The 18,541-nt window shown below is 39.7% G+C and overlaps 1 protein-coding gene across 4 annotated transcripts; it reads right to left on the bottom strand.

The window, feature by feature from the left end:
* Positions 1-555: 555 nt before the first annotated feature.
* Positions 556-16,829, bottom strand: vmp1 (vacuole membrane protein 1). 4 transcript variants are annotated; one of them, XM_034863329.1, is made up of 12 exons: positions 16,604-16,829; positions 16,071-16,179; positions 15,356-15,488; positions 15,096-15,186; positions 14,142-14,252; positions 8,879-9,046; positions 8,469-8,600; positions 5,789-5,869; positions 5,440-5,556; positions 4,087-4,148; positions 2,342-2,441; positions 556-1,620 (listed from the first exon to the last, which is right to left on the bottom strand). In XM_034863329.1, exons 2-12 carry the CDS (start codon positions 16,147-16,149, stop codon positions 1,477-1,479), a joined length of 1,218 nt encoding a protein of 405 aa, XP_034719220.1. In that variant the 5' UTR covers positions 16,150-16,179; positions 16,604-16,829; the 3' UTR covers positions 556-1,476. The 4 variants fall into 4 exon arrangements, with proteins under 4 accessions (XP_034719220.1, XP_034719248.1, XP_034719239.1 ...); XM_034863357.1 differs by having other exon boundaries at positions 16,720-16,769; XM_034863348.1 differs by having other exon boundaries at positions 16,071-16,249; positions 16,604-16,759.
* Positions 16,830-18,541: the final 1,712 nt, after the last annotated feature.

Genomic DNA, 18,541 nt, shown 5'->3' on the forward strand with positions numbered 1-18,541 from the left:
TATTGTTCATAAATATTCCATGACAGTATCTCCACAAGTGGGATGATCAGCGTAAATGGACCAGCTGAAGTGCAGTTTTGGCATGAGCAAAGCAGCACCAATGAAATGCAGATGGCCCACACTTCAGCCAGCTTACAGACCGCTGTTGCCGTGCTAATTTAACAGCCAACACCAGTCTGATAAGCTAGCTGATGGGGTGGGGTAATGGTGTCAAAGTGTTCACAACTGAGAATATAGATGGTGATCTTCTCCACAAGCTTGGGTCGACCAGAATCTGCCGAGTAGGAACTTCCTCCCAACATGGGCAGAAGGGTATTGCGGAGTCAGGAAAGTAGTCACATGTAAAAGTCCAGTACAGATAAAGAACTACAACAAGAACTATAAAGACCTGATGAGTGCTAAACTGTTCACTTACCTTAAGGATGATCATTTCTCAGAGAAAATTAAGTATTTGATCTGTCACGATGGGTAAAAAAAAAAAAAAAAAACTACAACATTTAAGAGATTATCTTCAACTGCGAGAGAAGACAAAAAAATGACAGACTCAGACTTGGAAACAAGTGCCATGATTTACATGTTTTATATATGATCCAAGGTTCAACCTAAATGTACAGAATAGAAATGGGACTAGTTAGCTGAGAGTACAATGTCACTTTACAAATGATATCACCTTTTCTTTTTTTGGTTCGAGTTAACTCATGTCCACACAGACAATTAGAATAGAAATACATCTGCGCGTACTTTCCAAAAGATATTAAGATATTTACACAATGTGCAAACCATCAATACCACACTGTTTTAAGTTGATATTGCTTTTTCCTCCACCATTTTAAACTGACAAGTCCAGATACAAAAAAAAGAAGACTAATTAGTCTTACTGTTCAACAGGACGAACACACGAGGAAAATTAAACTCTGGAAAGAAAGACCATCCGTAGCAGTTACCTGCAGACTGTACAAACAAGTCAAGATCCATCCATACAGAAATGTTACACAATTAAATAAAAAAATCAAGTTAAGAAGTCAAGAACTATATTCAAGGGAAGTCCGACCTTCCCGTCTTGCATAAGGCATAGCATCTGATGGCCACTGCTTGAACACAGCAGTCACCACCAAAATGCTGCTTTACTTCTGAGGTCAATGAATTAATGGTTAATTTAAGATTAAAGTAACATGTTAAGCTATCAGCAATAGAACCACTCACACTACACACACCTAGAGAGTGAGATGAGAGGAAGAACTACAAAACCTGAAGAGGGACAAACAGTAAACAGCACATACATCCTCAAATGCACAAACGCTTGCGCGCACACACACGCACACGACAAATAGTGCCAGGTTTTTGAGTGGTCAGCCTCTGAGAATGGATGGGGGTGAGGTTTGTTGTTAAGTTGTGAGTGGCTGTGGCTGAGTGAGACTCTCAGCAGCAGCAGCAGGTACACAGTCACTTGGATGTTTGTACTGCTTGGTGTCATCATCACTTGGTTTTCTCCTCCAAGTGCCTCTGCTGCTGCAGGCGCTTGGCATAGCTCTGAGCCATGGAGTTGACGATGGAAGTTACAAAGTAGCAGACCATGACCAGCACCACCTTCTCAAACACCCACGACAGCCAGTTCTCATCCTGGAAACCCAACATTGAGAGTGCATTTGCTATAAATTATCATCATAAAACCATACTTGGATATTACAGTTCATAAGCACACAAATCCAGGTATGATGAGTTATTGTGAATATTGTTGGAAACCCGCATACATGACAGTAGTACATGAAGAAAATAGTATTCAAATATAAGACAAACTTTCCCCTTTTGCAGAATTCAACACATGAAGTGTTCTTCAGAAGACTGATCTTAACCAAAAACCAGAGCTAGACCGACAATGCAGTACAGAAATGCCAAAGATATGTTTAACGTCATTTAAAAATATGATTTCTTAGTTACATACTTTGTCCACCAGAGAGCACTGATAATTATATATATTCTAACTGTGAAATGAAAGGCTAAGTACATATCTCATTACCAATTCTCTAATAACCAAATTTAAGGAACTTTATAAAAAATGTATGTTACGTGATTATGTAAAAAAAATGGAAAAAAATCCCACCAATGTATGGTTATCTAACTTTGTAAACTCCCAAGGCAAAATTCACTTAAGAAATCAAGTATGGGTTGGGCTACACTAAAAAAGTTCCCAATTAGTTTTTCCGTCCATAGTACAGAAGGATTACATACATAGTGTTGTTAATCTTAACAAATAAATACACTGATAAAAGTCACACTGTGGTGATTTAGAATAAGTTGTCACTTAGAAGTGGTGCATTGTAAAATAATGGATTGCTCTTACCGCCGGTGCACTTCCTCCAGCATGATGGAGCTTGTTCCTCTGTGCTTCCAGGTACTGACTGAAGGGCTTCTGGAGTGAGGGCCCCACTTTGGGCACAGACCTGACATCGCGGACCCCGCATACATCCACACAGAATGGCAATAACAGAAAAGAAACAAGACACAGGGAGGAAGAACATGAATTCACTTACCCTTTAAGAACACTTCCCTTGACATGAGGCCCATAAGTAAAGCTTTAGACCCTGAACACATATTCTTTATAAGAGCCTCAAAACGCATTAAAAGTCTTCTCTTTCCCCGAACACTACCAAAAGTCCTCACTGATCTACCAGTCAACCAGCATCCTTGTTAACAGTTACTTAAGGCCCCATCCTCCATTGGAAGCCCATCTTGGAGCTTCCTCCTCCACTACTTAGTACTGCGAGCAGGATCAGACAGCAGAGAGGAATGAAGCAGAAACCCTTCAGCCCTCCTTTTATACTCCTCAGCCCTCTATAGGAGCCTGTGTCAGCCCCTTCAGTCAGGAAGTGAGTCGACATTATGTCATCACCTTTACCACCATTGCTGCCTTCTCAGTAGAACGATAACTAATCAGGGCGTACTCGTGTCCTTATTTGGCAGTGTGGCTTAGCTCACCAGGGGGCCAATTATAATGGATACCATTTTATCAATTCATGTCATACGAAGGAATTGGTGTTATAGTTTTACTATTTTGTCAGCTGTGGTGACAGTTGAACGGAATCTCTACATGATGCAAAACGCATCATTTCCATGAAAAATTAAAAAAATACACTCACAACACAGCCTTCCCGCTGCATTAATTCTATCCAAAGTTATCATTTATAAACATGTTGTCTAGACTTAGTAAGCAAAAAAAAAAAAAAAACAGGGGAAAAGGGGGACAATTTACTAAACAAGAAGCAAAAGGGAAGTGGGTAATTGCTGATTTCAAATAAACCTAACTAGTTTTGACTGGCTCATTCTTCTTATCTCTCCCACTTTACATGCAAGCACACATAAATATACACACAGCAAGTCCTAAAAAAAACATTCTGTACCAACTGTGAAGCACCCATCACAGCGAGTCACCACAGGCAATCTGAATTTCATGGGAAAGAACTTTGCACTTTAGTTTTTAATGTAAAAGGACACAGATTCAGGTCCAAATATGGTCAAAGTTACAACCTGGACATACATAGAAGTGAACATTCATCAGCCAATTCTCAATAAGAATTAAACAGTTCCTGTGGACATGTAAGTCAGTTTTTATGTATTTTTTTTTTTTTACATTGTATCTAATTTTACCATTGAAAATCTTTAGTTAAAATGAATAACTAGGATATTAATTTGAATTCCTATAAATTGGCTAAACCTATATTTGTTTTACAGTCATAGAAAGTTTTTTTCGCTCTATGTCTCTGATTGTGTTTCCCGCCTTACTGACGCAAACCTTCCAGTCAAAACTGAACTTGGTGAGTCAGATCAACATGTTCGGATAGGACCGTACACGCCTGACCACCAATACTGAAGATATGGATCACATGTGGGGGTGGGAGAACAACATGTGTGTAGAATTAATGCATGCACGTTCACCCCTGCTGTGAAAGCATTTATTCGTACAGGATCTCCAATCAGTGCTTGAAATGCATCTCAAATTGTTTAAAAATGCATTGCCAACCACAAAACCAGGGGAAAGACAATAGCACTCTCTCTTACTGACACACACACACACACACACACACTTACCCAATGAGTGACACCATTTGCTCCACTATGTGCTTGCTGAAGGTAATGATGACAAATAGTTTCTGTAGTTAAAAAAAGAGAGATTAATAAGATTTGAAACGATGCTTTCTGATTATATGCTGAGGTATACAACACACAGAACACTTCTCTCTATAAATAAAATGACATATATATATTTTTTGTACAACAGTAGAAGTGTTTGAGAGGGCAATAGAAAAGTTTAGGAGGAACAAATTGTTCACAAAACAAAGTGTCTTTAAGAAACACCTATGACAAGCATATATTGAAAGACAGACATATTTAGTTTATTAATTTTAGCGGTACAGCTGTGGGAAATTGAGGCCACATCTGCCACCGTCTACAGACACTAATTACAAAAATCTAATCTGTCTGTAAACTCAATTTTGGGCTGTGAAGGGCTTTGTGTGGTTTGCAAAGCACCAAACTTGGGGGGCAAAACCACAATATTCTTTCTCCAGTCCTGAAACTGATCAGCGTTTAACAGCATGACACATGCCCCCCTGGACAAAAGCAGACAGGATATGACACGTGATGCCCCAAAGGATCAAGGTACAAAAAATTAAACATAATACAAAGAGACCCCCTGCAGCCTCTTACAGTCTGCTCAATTTCCTTCTTTAATGTCTACCTTCTCATGTCCACTCTACATCCTCCATAACCCCTGCTGACGACGGGCCGCTTTGTCTGAAAGGCCTGAGGGTGAGATCACTGGCCGACACCACCATGAGATGGATCGGTTTAGTTTGTTCAAACACTCAGCGACTCACCCACAAGCACAGACAGACTCTTTTAGTATAGGTTTATGTTAGTCACTGGTGTGGCAGACTCAACAATACACTCCATATTCAACACATTGTTTTTGATCTAATGTTGTATGTAAAAATCCAAACTCTTGTTAAAGTCTTCTTAAAAGCTTCCCTCCTTTCATCTGGAGCCTGTTTATATGGTCTGGATGCATCCCAAAGCTAAAACCAGAAAAAGGAATCCCCAAAAGACCAAAGCCCCGTCGGAAAGAGTTAACCAGAAGTGCACAGTTAAGATTAATGATCTAAGCTTCTAGGTTTAATCTTAGTTCTCACACACATTTTGAGGTTGTGGTCAGCGGTGTCATACCCTTTTTAGTTTCTTCTTATGGGTGGATTTTTTGACGTACATTATTACAATGTGGAGAGATAATTGTGATGACATGAAACAAAAGATGAGTCATATTTTTAAGCCTAGATGCTGCGTGCCTGTATGGTATATGGGGAAAAGCCTGGTGTCATTTAATGTGAACTGGTCCTTCGCTCGTTTCTAACCAACTCTGATGAACCTTTGAGTTGGTCTACCGACCTGTATATGCATCTTGATGATGGCTTTCCCAATTAGAGTTGCTCCAAAGAAGGTCCAAAAGGGGACCAGGAAATGGCCGCAAGTTATTCCAGCCAGGTCGAAGAGAGGATTAGGGATCTGAAACACATACGTACACATCAGATAATAATGCTGATTCACAGTCTTATAAACAGGCCTTGTTACAGGTGTCAGGTTACAGGTTAATTTCCTGCAATGTATATTTGCATCAACAGTAACAAATCTTTGTTGAAATCAGAAAATACATCTTGAATACAACATTTAACTTTGATCATGCATGGATAGAAATTGCAGGGACATTATAAACAAGCTCCAATACACTTCAACTTACAGAGGCACAAGCCAAGATCCCAAAAAATCCCACTTTCTGCACCAAATGCTGAACTCCCAGTTTTGCTCTTGTAACAAAATCCTGCAAACAGACGTAACAAAAAAAAATACATATTTAAACACACATTACAGCTGTCAAATATCAATGGGTAGGTTTTTTGTTCATTAAAATGTTAAATTTGACTTTCATGATCCACGGTTTTTTAAAACTTGTTCTACCACATTGCAACACATTAATGTTTCTCTAAATACATATCTCCCTTATTCTTTTCTAAAAATAACCACGTTGTACTTCTGACAAATGTGTGGTTTTCCACCAAACAAAAGTGTTCTCTGCAAAATTGTTACGAAACAAGAGTCTTGTTGAGAGTACTTTGGTAAAATAATAAGTACTGTAAGATTTTCTTTAGTGGCATTACAGCTGAAAACTGCGTGGTAGAGAAGTGCAGGGGATCCTTTGATCCCATCGCCGTCCCTGTGGGGGTGAAATATATGTGGTTACATTGCGAAGATCACAGCCAATGCAGAAGGGAGATTAGGAGGCAGTTTACAAATCTGGAATCTTGTCAATGGCAATTTTTGAAGCAATTTAAATTTTAGTTTAGTCTTAGTCCACATTTAAAATACATTTTAGTTTTCCTCTTCAAACCTACCTCGTTTTAGTTATGTCAATTATTTATTTATGTAGGAAATGTTTGTGGTGCATGCTTTTTATTCAGTATTTTGTAAAGATCCCCACAAAACACAGAAGATGCAGCATTGAGGTTTACGAGGGATAAATTCTGATTAGTTGTTTTTTTAATGCACCTCATTCCTTGCCAGTGAGGCCAAGTCATTTTTGTCCAATGTCATCTATGCCACTAAACATTAAATAATCAGTGTAATTCATTGTTAATTATTTCAAAAGTGCAATTAAAAAATCTCAACAAATGTTTTTGTAAATTCTTTTTTTTTTCTTATGTCAAAATTCTTTCCTTAAGCCTTAAGTGCTTCTGACTCGTCTGTGAGATTGTTGCTAACAAAGCCTATGACAAATGCACATGTGGATACATCCTGAATACATTCCCATGATGAAAGACGTGATGTGAGGTTGGCCTTTGTAGCCTATTCATCTGAGAACCAGTGAAGTGAGACTAGGTTATGGAGACAATGTACACAATTGCGCGGATTTCTGTTTCTACTGCTGACTCAGCATCTGTTCTCAGCCATCTTCAGTCATGTGAGCATGTTTCCTGACTGAACTCTGTCATTCAAATTAGAGGCCGGTGAAAAGAGAGAAGGAGGGAGAGAAGTAGAGAGGCACAGAGAGCAAAGCCTGAGGGATGATTAAAGGGGGAGCTGTGCTCAGGGTGACTCACCCCACAAACAGACAGATTTACTGGAAGTCTAAGGAGGGAAGGGCTTCACTAAAGTCACATGGCACTTAAATCACTTGACGGTGGCTCCATGGTCAGTTTTGCATTACAAAGGTGAGGCCAGATCAGATATGATCATCTCATATTGGGAGGGTTGGTAAATTGTAAACAAATAGAGGGATAGATACTACTATATAACACTCGGATCTTTAAATCGGTCTTTAAAGTGACTTATGAGTTGCAAGTCTCTAGTATCCTTAACCCAGATCAGTTGAGTCTTACTACAATTCAATCTAAAATAATAACAGAGCCACACAAAAACCCTCTTGCAACATTAGCTAGCACTAGTCCGAGCCATCTCAGCTGCCATAGCTTTATAAGTTACAATTTCGTAAGCAACCACAACTACACAAGTCAACTCAAGCGACTGAGTGAGCCGAGAGACAGTCCGACACGGAGATTCAAAGCCGGAAGCTCGCAGAGCACGGGATTTACTCGAGAAGTCGTGAGTTGTCGATGAGTTCTCGACGACTCGCGAGTTGTCGATGAGTTCTCGAAGACTCGCGAGTTGTCGATGAGTTCTCGACGACTCGTGAGTTGTCGATGAGTTCTCGACGACTCGCGAGTTGTCGATGAGTTCTCGACAACTCGTGAGTTGTCGATGAGTTCTCGACGACTCGTGGGTTGTCGAGGACCCCACAAGCTCTTGCGCAATCAGCCAGCACGGCTTTTTAGCAGACGAGCGAGGTCTTTCCTCAATCTCAGGGTAAAGCAAAACCACAACAAAAGTTTAGCTAGGCCTACTGTAGATTTTGGTGTATAAACGTAGTATGTTAAAATGCAGTTAAGGTGGCGCAGACAGTTCGACACATTGCAAGTTCACCTCGACTCGCCTATAGATCAACAATGCCTCAAGTGTCTCGCAAAACCCGGATCAGTTTAGTGAGTGACTCAGAATAACCCGAAGCCGTAAAATAATCCAGTTTGCCAGGCCTACTACTATATTTAGTGTAGGTGATGCGTGTTTGAAACAGAAAGGCAGGATGTTTGTGGACTATAAATTTGGTGGATAAAAAAAATATATAACCTATTCAGTTTTCTGGAGGTTGTGTTCTTTGGATATTCTTATACTGAATGAAATAAAAAATAACACACAATATGTTAAGGTGTCCCCTTTTCCACTTAAATCCAATCAAAAACACATCTGGGGTGAGCTCACCTTCTTAAATGTTAATTTGCCCTTGTATTTGATCTGCTAAAAAAGGAGTTAATATTCAAAATGATCAAGCAATGGTTCTCATAATAGGAGGTGTGTGAAACTCTGACCTGTGCGCCCTCTGCCTGCTCCAGCATCTCCTCAAACTCCTCGTAGTCTTCATCTTCTGGATCAGCTCCTGACTGACGAGCGGCTCTGGCCATGAAATATGGAGGCAGCTCTCCGATGGCAGTGCCTGCCCCCTAAACCAGCGTTATTCGAAAAGTTCTAGGTTAGTATTTATTTCCCACATAAACCCACAGGGATTTAGTCATGTCATCCACAGTAGCGCAGACTTTGGCCAAGTATAAGATTCAAGACAAGCTTTATGGACCTTTTTGTCCTGGCACAGGCATGTTGAAATGAGGGTGAATGAAGCGTCCAGCTATCACAATGCTACACAGTGTTGGCATTGCCAAACACTCTTGCCATTGTTCTGCGTGGACCATTGCATCGCATCCTTAGTCAAACCTCGACTCACCCACATGCAGGCCTCCAGGCGGACCTTTGACATGATTGAGAAGAGGGAGACGCTTCCCTCCACCCCACCACTTTGGGGACAGACGATCTGTTCTGGATACGGAGGCTCTGGGAAGTCTGTGGAGCTGCACTCGTATGCTGCAAGAGTTACTGATGCTATGTGAGGACCCTAAGAGAAGTGAAACAGATGGATAGGATGAGCTGCGTTAATGGACTGGAAACCACTAGGACATATTCCGGCACATGCAATAATTTTATCCGTCTGTCATGAAACACTTGCACAGGTGTCCTCATTGTAAATGTGGCATATACTGTAGCTTGGGGGAACTGAGCAATAAACACAGAGTCTGCCATTGTCACTGGGTAAAAGGATATTTATTACAATTATGATTAGTCTAGACTTGTTGAATATTCTCAAAAGCAGACGGCATTTAAAATGGATAAAGGTTTAAATATTGTCAGCACCGTGGGTCATCATTTACTTATACATAGTTGCTGTTTTATTAGGTGCATCTAGTATATTGGCTGTTGTATTAGACTGGGTTAAGTATAGGTGTACCTGGCAATTGAGTGTATGCAAGTATGAAGTAACTGTTGAACCTTAAACAATGATGTATGATTATATTGCACAGCCGTATACTGTACATGTATATATTAAATTGAATCTCCTGTTGCTTGATTAAAACGCAGCTTGTGTGCTTTAGACTCATCTGCCCACAGGTAGACACACACCAACAGTAGCTGAGTCACAGTCTCTCTGACAGGTAGGTATGTCATCATGTATCATAGTAAAGATGTATGGTTAGGCCCAGCCACCTGGCCTCAAGAACAGTTAGCCCACATGTAACTACATACAAGTACTCCATTATGCCTCCTTAAGGTGATACTGGCAACACTGACATTAGATGGACAGCACACAATTAGTCTGGGGTGACTGCAACTGCTCCTCCATTGTACCGCTCCAACCACTAAGTATGAACACACAGGAGGCTTCTTTCGTTTACACAACACAGTCTGTTTCAAACCAAACAGAACTTCACATAATGGTATTTCTTCATGACACGACAAGTCAGTGTTTACAGCAAAAGACAAAGCTGTGAGTCAAACTCTTATACTCATCACATCACATCACAAACTCCCCCCCCCCCCCCCCCCCCCCCCCCCCCCCCCCCCCACCAAAGTCAGCAAAGCACAACTCCTGACATTCAGGCAAATAAACCACTTCTATGCCCAGCTTATGGTCCCCAGAAGCGAAGTTTATTACAACCCACAATACTTAATTGTTAGAACTATCAGCATACTGACAATTGTACTGTTTTCAGAGCCATTCCGGTAACAAATAAGGGCTCATTCACACTAGATCGGTCGGTCCAGCAATTTACCACACAGTTGTGTGTACTGTGGTGTACTTTAACCCCCAATGTAGCACAAATAGACTTTAATAATAAAGGGGGCAAGGTGGAGTCTAGGGGTGTGGTCTTGACCAACTGCCACTTTGCTTGTTTCAAAGCCATGATGTCTCACTCTCATGGGCGGGCCAAATTCTCTGGCCGGGCAAAATAGAGAAAGGGGAGGTAACCTTGCCCTTAATGACCTCATAAGGAGCAAGATTCCAGATCGGCCCATCTGAGCTTTCAGTTTCTCAAAGGCAGAGCAGGATACCCAGGGCTGGGTTTACACCAATCACCATTTCTAGCCACTGGGGGACCATAGGCAGGCTGGTGGAACTCATATTAATGTTAGAAAACCTCAAAGTGAAATTTTCATGCCATGGGACCTTAAGATGTTAAAGTGTTCTTGTGGCAGCGACAAAGACACTAATGTTTACTGTACAAGACTCTCAAACCACCTCAAAACAGACATTTTTGGCTACTTCAGGGCGACGTCATGTCACGTTTCTACAGAAGTTGAAATCGGTCTATATTTTCGACGCAGGACCCTGCAGTTTTTGGCTCCCCCCTGTGGCCAACACGGGCCCAGGCCTAAACGCACTACCCTTATTGACCACGAGTGAACGCAGCCTAATTGATCTAAAAATGTAAAAGTTATTGGGAAGGTGATGCAACAGGAATGGCTATGGGGTGTTAAAATGGTTTATCCCCTTAGCAGAATGAATGAGATCAGGACAATTTAACCTGTGGATGGCGCAGTAGGAAAGTTCTTGGGTGTGGTCCCTGTGTGTCACCAAAAATGTTAAGCTCTAATCCTCTAGGCATTATGAACAAGCGGAGAGCACATTTTGTGGAAATCTTACGATTACTTTCAGAAACACCTTGTGTTGACTTTAATTTTGACCCAAAAGTAGCCTTTGGTTACCAAAATTATGAATCCTCCTCTGTGCATCATACGCACTGGACATTAATAGTCCAGAGATCTTGTTCTAAAGTCATCCAAAAGAGGGGTGGATCAACATCACCATTAAGGAGAAGGTTACTAAATAGGAGAAATCTGAAAGAACTTTTAATTAAAAGTTGATATAATTAAAAAGACAAGTTAAACAGGTAAAAGCAATGTAGGAGCATGTATCTTCTCTTATTTCAACCACATTATTTTCACCAGAATCCAGTACTTAAATCCAATAACCTCCAAAATTTTTATGATGAATCATGAGATCATATTGGTGACTGAATCCCCCTTTCCCACAAGCATGATGACCTCATCCTCTCTATGGGGATATTTATTAATGCTTCAGGCTTGCGATAAATTCACAGTGCAACTCTCCAGGTGGGACTTGTGTTTTTTCCTTTACAATTAATACGGGGGGGGGGGGGGCAGCAGTGATGGGAGCTGTGAACATTAAGCAAGTTGTTTTAGTGAATAAGGCTACAGGAAATATTCTCCTTTTGAGCAAACAGCGTACATTACGTGGCCTACAATGTAAAGAAGGCTTTTACTTTTCTGAGAAAAATTGAGAGATGGTTAGTCACAGAAATTCTAGATCAGTATACGCAGTAGGAGTCACATAAAGAGGACATTGTCAGCTTGACATACTGTGTCACTTCATGTATTAACTAGTTTGTATGGACACATCATTCTCTTCAGAGAGGTCCACCATATCCTTAACGTCCACACTCTGGATTAAGAGCAACCTGATGGCTCATGCCTTTCTCCTATGGGATAGGGATGGTTTAAAAAGGGCATTGAAAAGGGAAGCTAGAGGAAAGGCCGCTGTATATAATCTTGAGGGGAATAAGACTTTTATTTTCTTCTTAAGATCTTTATTTTGGACAATCTAAAGAAAAAGAGATTGGTAGCTTTGGGGAGATGGCAGGAGGTGTAATGGAGAGGAAGTGGGAAAAGATAAGAGAGCTCAACCTCGTTTTCAACAGGGTTGACTCAGAATCCTCAACCTCTCCGAAAGCACTGCCCCACAGCTACAACCCCTTAAACATGCTGTTGGAAATAACAGTATCGTTGGTCAATAATGTAAAATATGTAATGATGTAAAGCTAATACATCAGCAGTTATTCAAAGCACTACGTTCTGGCAACTTGAACCACAAGAACACTCCCTCAGCCAATGGCAAAATTGAGACATTGAGACTGGATTTCAAAAGAATTGGTTTATCCAAGTGTCCAAACAAAAGGCGTTTCTGCTTAACATGAGGTGCCACTAACATTTTGGAGAGACTAATTTACATTTTAGACACAATATTTTGGATGACAATTTTAACAATTTCCAAATGTGCAAGATCAGGTTGAGTAACACAAGATAGACTCTATTAGATGTGCCACCTAGTAGGCCATCAAATGCTTATGGGACATACATTAATAGTCTCCACTGCAAAAGTAATAGCTGATCATTGTAAAAAATAAATGCAAGAAAAACAAATGCCAGGTTTTTCCATATGGGGGAGATGCTGGTGCCTACTTATAGTAAGACACCTCCATTAAAGAGAGGGGAGAGTGGATGAGGTTACACCTTATCAGTTCATAATACACACCAAGGACACTTACGCACACAAGTGCACAAACACACACAATATACAGCATAAACCACCAATACTGTTACATTAGTGTTGGACACAGAATATGAAGTGACTGAAGACTACAAGACAATAGAAGACCATGAAACTGCTCAAACACACGGTGAGCTGTAAAGCTTTAATGGAAGAAGTGCACATAATCTCTCTGAAAAACAGGAAGCTCACAGTTACTTCTTTTCCCATTATTTCATTATGATGTGAACAGCTGACTCAGCTGGCCCACATCTGCACAAGTTCTAGAACAGAAGTCATATTATGAGCCTAAAGCAGCTATGTTGCACTATGGTTCTTATTTGCTATGTTCTCCTTTTAACCACAACCAAGACAAATGACACATAATTTGGTGACTCAGTCATGCAGTCTTTCTGTGACTGCATGTCAGGGAAAAAATTACACTTAACTTTAAGTTAGCCTTGGACTGATGGGTGACAAAATGGAAGGAGTTTAAATTAGAAGCAGCCAATAAATATGGACAGTGACACCATCCTCTGGCAACTACAGGGATAGACACACATGGGCTTTGAAGAAATGCAAAATGAGTTTCATGTCATTTATGCAGGTTTATCTCGAAGAAAATATTGTGCGGTGAAACAGAAGTCATTTACATCTACAAAACCTGCATAGTGTGGATACAAACAGGACATCCTAATTCATTAAGAGTGCAGTCGCGAAATAATGATGGTTACAATTTTTTCTTTACATCCATTATCTTTTTTGCCGCATTTGGACTGTTGAGATATGGGTGGCATGCGGGCCAGCTGAGTCAGTTTTCCCCAGAAATATGTAAATGTAGAAATGGGTATCATTATGACAAAAACATGATGAAGATAAGATATGATGTGGATTAAGTGAAAGTGAAAATGTATTTATTGGGTACGTATGTGTAAACTTTATCAATGACAGACATTTCCTGCCACTTTCTTTTGCTATTACAATTACATGCTGCTCATTCAAATATTCCATCAACACATGCTCAAGCTAATTGCATTTTATTTAGAGACAGCATAGTAGGTGGCTTCACATTTTATAAACATGTTTTACTCTTTCCTTGAGTCTTTTGCTATATTTCTTCACAGCCACAGTGCCTTCAAAATGAGGCAGCTTTCTCCTATTTGAATGTTTTCACATTCACCCTACTGGGATTGCAGGACTTTCTTAATGCAGTGCAGCCTGATATTTTTTTCACATCTTTTTTGTACAGAGTCTGTCTTCTGCACTAAACCAGCTCAAGAACTGGTGTGTACACTTTTGCCAAACCATAAAAAAAGTCGTATCTTACCAGATAGAGGAGAAAGGTGTGCAAGCCAGTTCCAAGGCCTACTGAGGACAAGATACCAAGGCCTACCCAGTAGGCACACCATAGGAACCTCTTCTCCAGGTAATTAACATACTTCAGTGAAGACAGCAAACAAACAAAAAAAAAGATTAGAGCAACACACTGGGATATGTTATGTTTGTTTTTAAAAAGGCACTTCTTAATTAGTTTTTTACAGTTTGAGTCTTTGATTGAATTTGTTTAGAATAGAATGCTCCAATGTACACATATTTAATATGTTTTATATATGTGCTCTTGTCATTGGTATGATTATTATCCAAACAAATAACTTAAACATTTTTTTTTATAAAGTCATCTGTTTTTAACATTTTTTTTTCCATCACTGTATACATTCAGTTAAATTTACATTTTAATATTACTCAATTATTCAATTCAATTTTATTTATAGTATCAATTCATAACAAGAGTTATCTTGAGACACTTTACAGATAGAGTAGGTCTAGACCACACTCCATAATTTACAAGGACCCAACAGTTCTAGTAGTTTCCTCCAGAGCAAGCAACAGTGAAGTGAGACAGTGGCGAGGAAAAACTTCCTTTTAGGCAGAAACCTCGGACCGACCCGGGCCCTTGGTAGGCGGTGTCTGACGACCGGTTGAAGCCAGATGTAAGTAATGGAGGAAGATGTTAGTTCTATATTGAAGTTTGGCTGTGTTTTAACTGAACTGTAATGGACCACTGCACAGAGGAATTTGTAAACATAACTTTCAACCAACCTGTATGATCAAGGGTTACTTGACAACAAACCCCACTATCTCTCAACATAAGATTTCTTCTGGTAATGTTTTAAGGTGAATAAAGAGTGACTTATCTTTAACCTTTAACCAGCCTGTTGATAGAGCAATGGTGATGTTGATTATTAACATCAATAAAAAAACAAAATCAGTCGAGCCTTACATGTTGGTGAGCTCCCTCTGTGGAGTAGGCGATGGACAACAAAGAACATAACACCAAAACTAAGAACACTGTGCCTCGTCGTTGCCAAAGCCTGAATAGGAAGAAAAGCAAACAAAATCTGTTTTACCAGCTGGTGAAAAATACAGAGTCACACAAAAACAGTTACAACGTAAGGGTCACAAGCATGACCAAGGACAAACATCCTGGCAAACATAGTACAACAATAAAGGCAAACTAGAAAAACCTGTTTAACTTCTTACTTAAAAGTCCATTCGTTTAGCTTGATAAGGGTCTCCAGGAAGAAATAATGTAGTGTGGTGACGGGCCTCCTCCATACCACCAGAGACAAGCGGTCCTCCTTATCTTTTTGTCGCCTCTCCCTTACTGAAGAGTCTGAATAAAAAACAGTATTAAAATCACCCTCAAATACTGTAATACTTGTATCTATTGCATTCTGTTGAACTGGTAATGCTAAATCCATGATACATGTGGCATTAACAAATCTGTTTCTGCTTCTTATTCTATTGTCGGCCACGTTGTCTGCACCTTTGAAAAGGTGAGTAATGTAAGTAAGGTTTTTATGACTTTTTCAAACCATGTGGTGGTAGTTATCATTCTGTCATCAGCGATAACACAAGCTAAACTTTTCTTTTTAAGTCTACTGCGTTAATGGGCATTGTTAGCCCAGTTCGTATTTTCAACCTCTAAACACAGTTTTTAAACTGCTTACATTTTGTTGTGCGTCGCCAAAACAAAAAACACAGTGCATAGATGTTACTGTCACAGTGTGCATCTATATGTAGCAATACATTCGTATGTAGTCATACATACTGATACATTCCCTTTACATATGCACAGGCATAATCATAACCAAGAGAAAGAAGAGAAAATAAATGAATGTACACACACACACACACACAAAACAAACTAAACTTTAGAGATGAGTGTTAACTTTTCTACTGTAAGTTTACCAACCTGTCGACTTGCCATTCTGTTTGTCTTTGGCTCCTGCACGTTTCTGTGGCTGTTCACAGCTTGCTCCATTGGCTGCCATGTCAACCAAGAATTTAGCAGGTCAGGCCGTCTAGAAGGAAAAAGAATGACAAGTTGGTGTCTCTCGTTCAACAGTGCTCTCCCCGCTGTTGTGTCGCTTCCTACTGACCAAGAGAATATGACAGTCGCTGTGGCACTCTCATGAAATCCTAATCAGCGATTCTTAAGGACTACTATATCGGATTGTAATGCGAATATTCCATCAACACACAACTGACATTTAAATAGCATGACAATTACAAAAAGAACATAATACACTGCGATACAACGAAAATATGACTTTGACTGCCTCACGACAACAGTCGTTCTGTAGGTCAATCTGTAACAAGATATGAGGCCAAATGCGTGCACATCATTTTCCAAATGCTAACCGGTTAGCCAGAATGCTAACGGGTAATAGGGACGTAAGCAGTTCCTGTATCAAAAAAGGGTTTTATATCAACGAGTCGCCTTACTTGTGGAGAGATATATAAAATGCTCGTTGTCGTTGTGCTGTTATATTATTGACAAAACATACGCTAAAGAGAAGGAAACGAGAGCGATGTTTGTTAAAATCAAATGACACTCGGACCTCTTTCCTGTCCTCTTCACCCGGAAACAAACGTTGGACGAGTGAAAGTAAAACATTATTTTTCTTCTAGCAAGATTGTTGTTAGCTTGGTATGGAGAAATAATCTATTGTATAAACGTAGAAGCACGCATACAACACTTATGAACATATGAACATATGTATGTGTGTGTGTGTGTGTATATATATATATATATATATCAGAATCAGAAATACTTTATTTATCCCCGAAGGGAAACTCTTTCAATATATTTACTCTGTATATACTAGTTAGCATTTTCTTACCATAAAATGCAATTAATATGATTTAACCAGTCTATGGATTCAAACATAGATTGTACATAATATTAAGTCTATGGATTTAATCATAGGCAGATAAGGATTTAACTCGTAAAAGATATGCTTTTATTGTGAAAATGGAATGAAGACGTGTTTCCGTAAAATGTGTTTTATGGTCCAATCGGAGGTTGCCAGATTTGCCAACAAAGTGAAGCAACACTCTGAGTTAATTTATACCGTGACCCATGTAGCAGTATTTTTCTTAATATTTGCCATTGCCCCTAGATCAATTTAAAAAGTTGTTGCTCAGTCCCAGTATTTGCTTTTAAGTCCATCAAGGGTCAGAAACAGTTACATGCTTGAAGGATCTCCCCTTTTGAGGCCTTACCTCACAAGTCCAATGACAGATTAGACGTTTGTATAGGGTCACAAAAAGTACATTTCATTTCCACCACTTACACTTTCAAAATAACAAAACAAAAAATGGCGACTGCAAAAGTTCAGGCACCCTGCATAGTTTCTAGCTTGCACGGCCCCCTTTGGAAAGCTGAGATCTGACAGTGTCATGGATTGTTGGAGGTTTTAAATGCTCAGACTCATCTGACCTTCATCTAAGCAGTTGTCTAGAAAACTGAAACTGAAAATAATTGATGCTCACAAAGCAGGAGAAGGCTATAAGAAAGATAGCAAAGCGTTTTCAGATGCCAATATCCTCTGTTTGGAATGTAAATAAGAAATGGCAGTCATCAGGAACAGTGGACATTAAAGCAAGATCTGGAAGACCAAGAAAATTATCAGACAGAACTACGTGCAGGATTGTGAGAAAAGCAAGTCAAAACCCATGTTTGACTGCACGATCCATCCAGAAAGACCTGGCAGACGCTGGAGTTGTGGTACACCATTCCACTATAAAGAGATATTAGTACAATTATTGTAGTTAAAGAGAGCATGGCTTCTACAAATGAATAATGATTCCAAACACACCTCATATTCCCCAGTGGATTACATGGTTTTGCCATGGCCTTTACCATCTCCTGACCTAAAATCTATTGATAGACCTTAACAGAGCAGTGCGTAACAGACAGCCCAGAAATCTCTAAGATCGGAAGACTTTCGGAAGGAAGAATGGGCAAAGATACCTCAAACAAGAATTGAAAGACTCTTGTCTGGCTACAAGAAGCGTTTCCATGCTGTGATGCTTGCTAAAGGGCGCCCAAACTTTTGCAGATGCCATTTTTTTTCCTGTTATTTTGGAAGTGTCAATGAATGAAAAAGAATCTAACTTTTTTTTGACATATTTTACAAATGTCTAATCTGTCATTTGAAGCCTTTTGGAGATTTTTCCATCTTTTCTTGGCTTCTTTTTGCACAAATACAAATTCTTACCTGGAGTGCCCAAAATTTCAAGCCCCACTGCATATGGGCCATTATTATATTCAGAGAGTGAGCAAAAAAAAACACTCAAATCATTGAGCTACACATCGCATATAATCATTGCATTTCAATGGCCAAAGAAAGCAGCGTACACTAAGGAAAGACACACAAG

Source organism: Etheostoma cragini, chromosome 3 (assembly GCF_013103735.1).
Source record: "Etheostoma cragini isolate CJK2018 chromosome 3, CSU_Ecrag_1.0, whole genome shotgun sequence".
Lineage (NCBI taxonomy): Eukaryota > Metazoa > Chordata > Actinopteri > Perciformes > Percidae > Etheostoma > Etheostoma cragini.

Bases quoted from the DNA above. Each gene is read 5' to 3' on its own strand.
- vmp1 (XM_034863329.1), bottom strand. From the start codon at position 16,149: ATGGCAGCCAATGGAGCAAGCTGTGAACAGCCACAGAAACGTGCAGGA. The intron at 15,489-16,070 runs GTTGGTAAACTT...TTTTTTATTCAG, and splicing joins ACAGAATGGCAAGTCGACAG to ACTCTTCAGTAAGGGAGAGG. The intron at 2,442-4,086 runs GTAAGTGTGTGT...CCGCGATGTCAG, and splicing joins CAAATGGTGTCACTCATTGG to GTCTGTGCCCAAAGTGGGGC.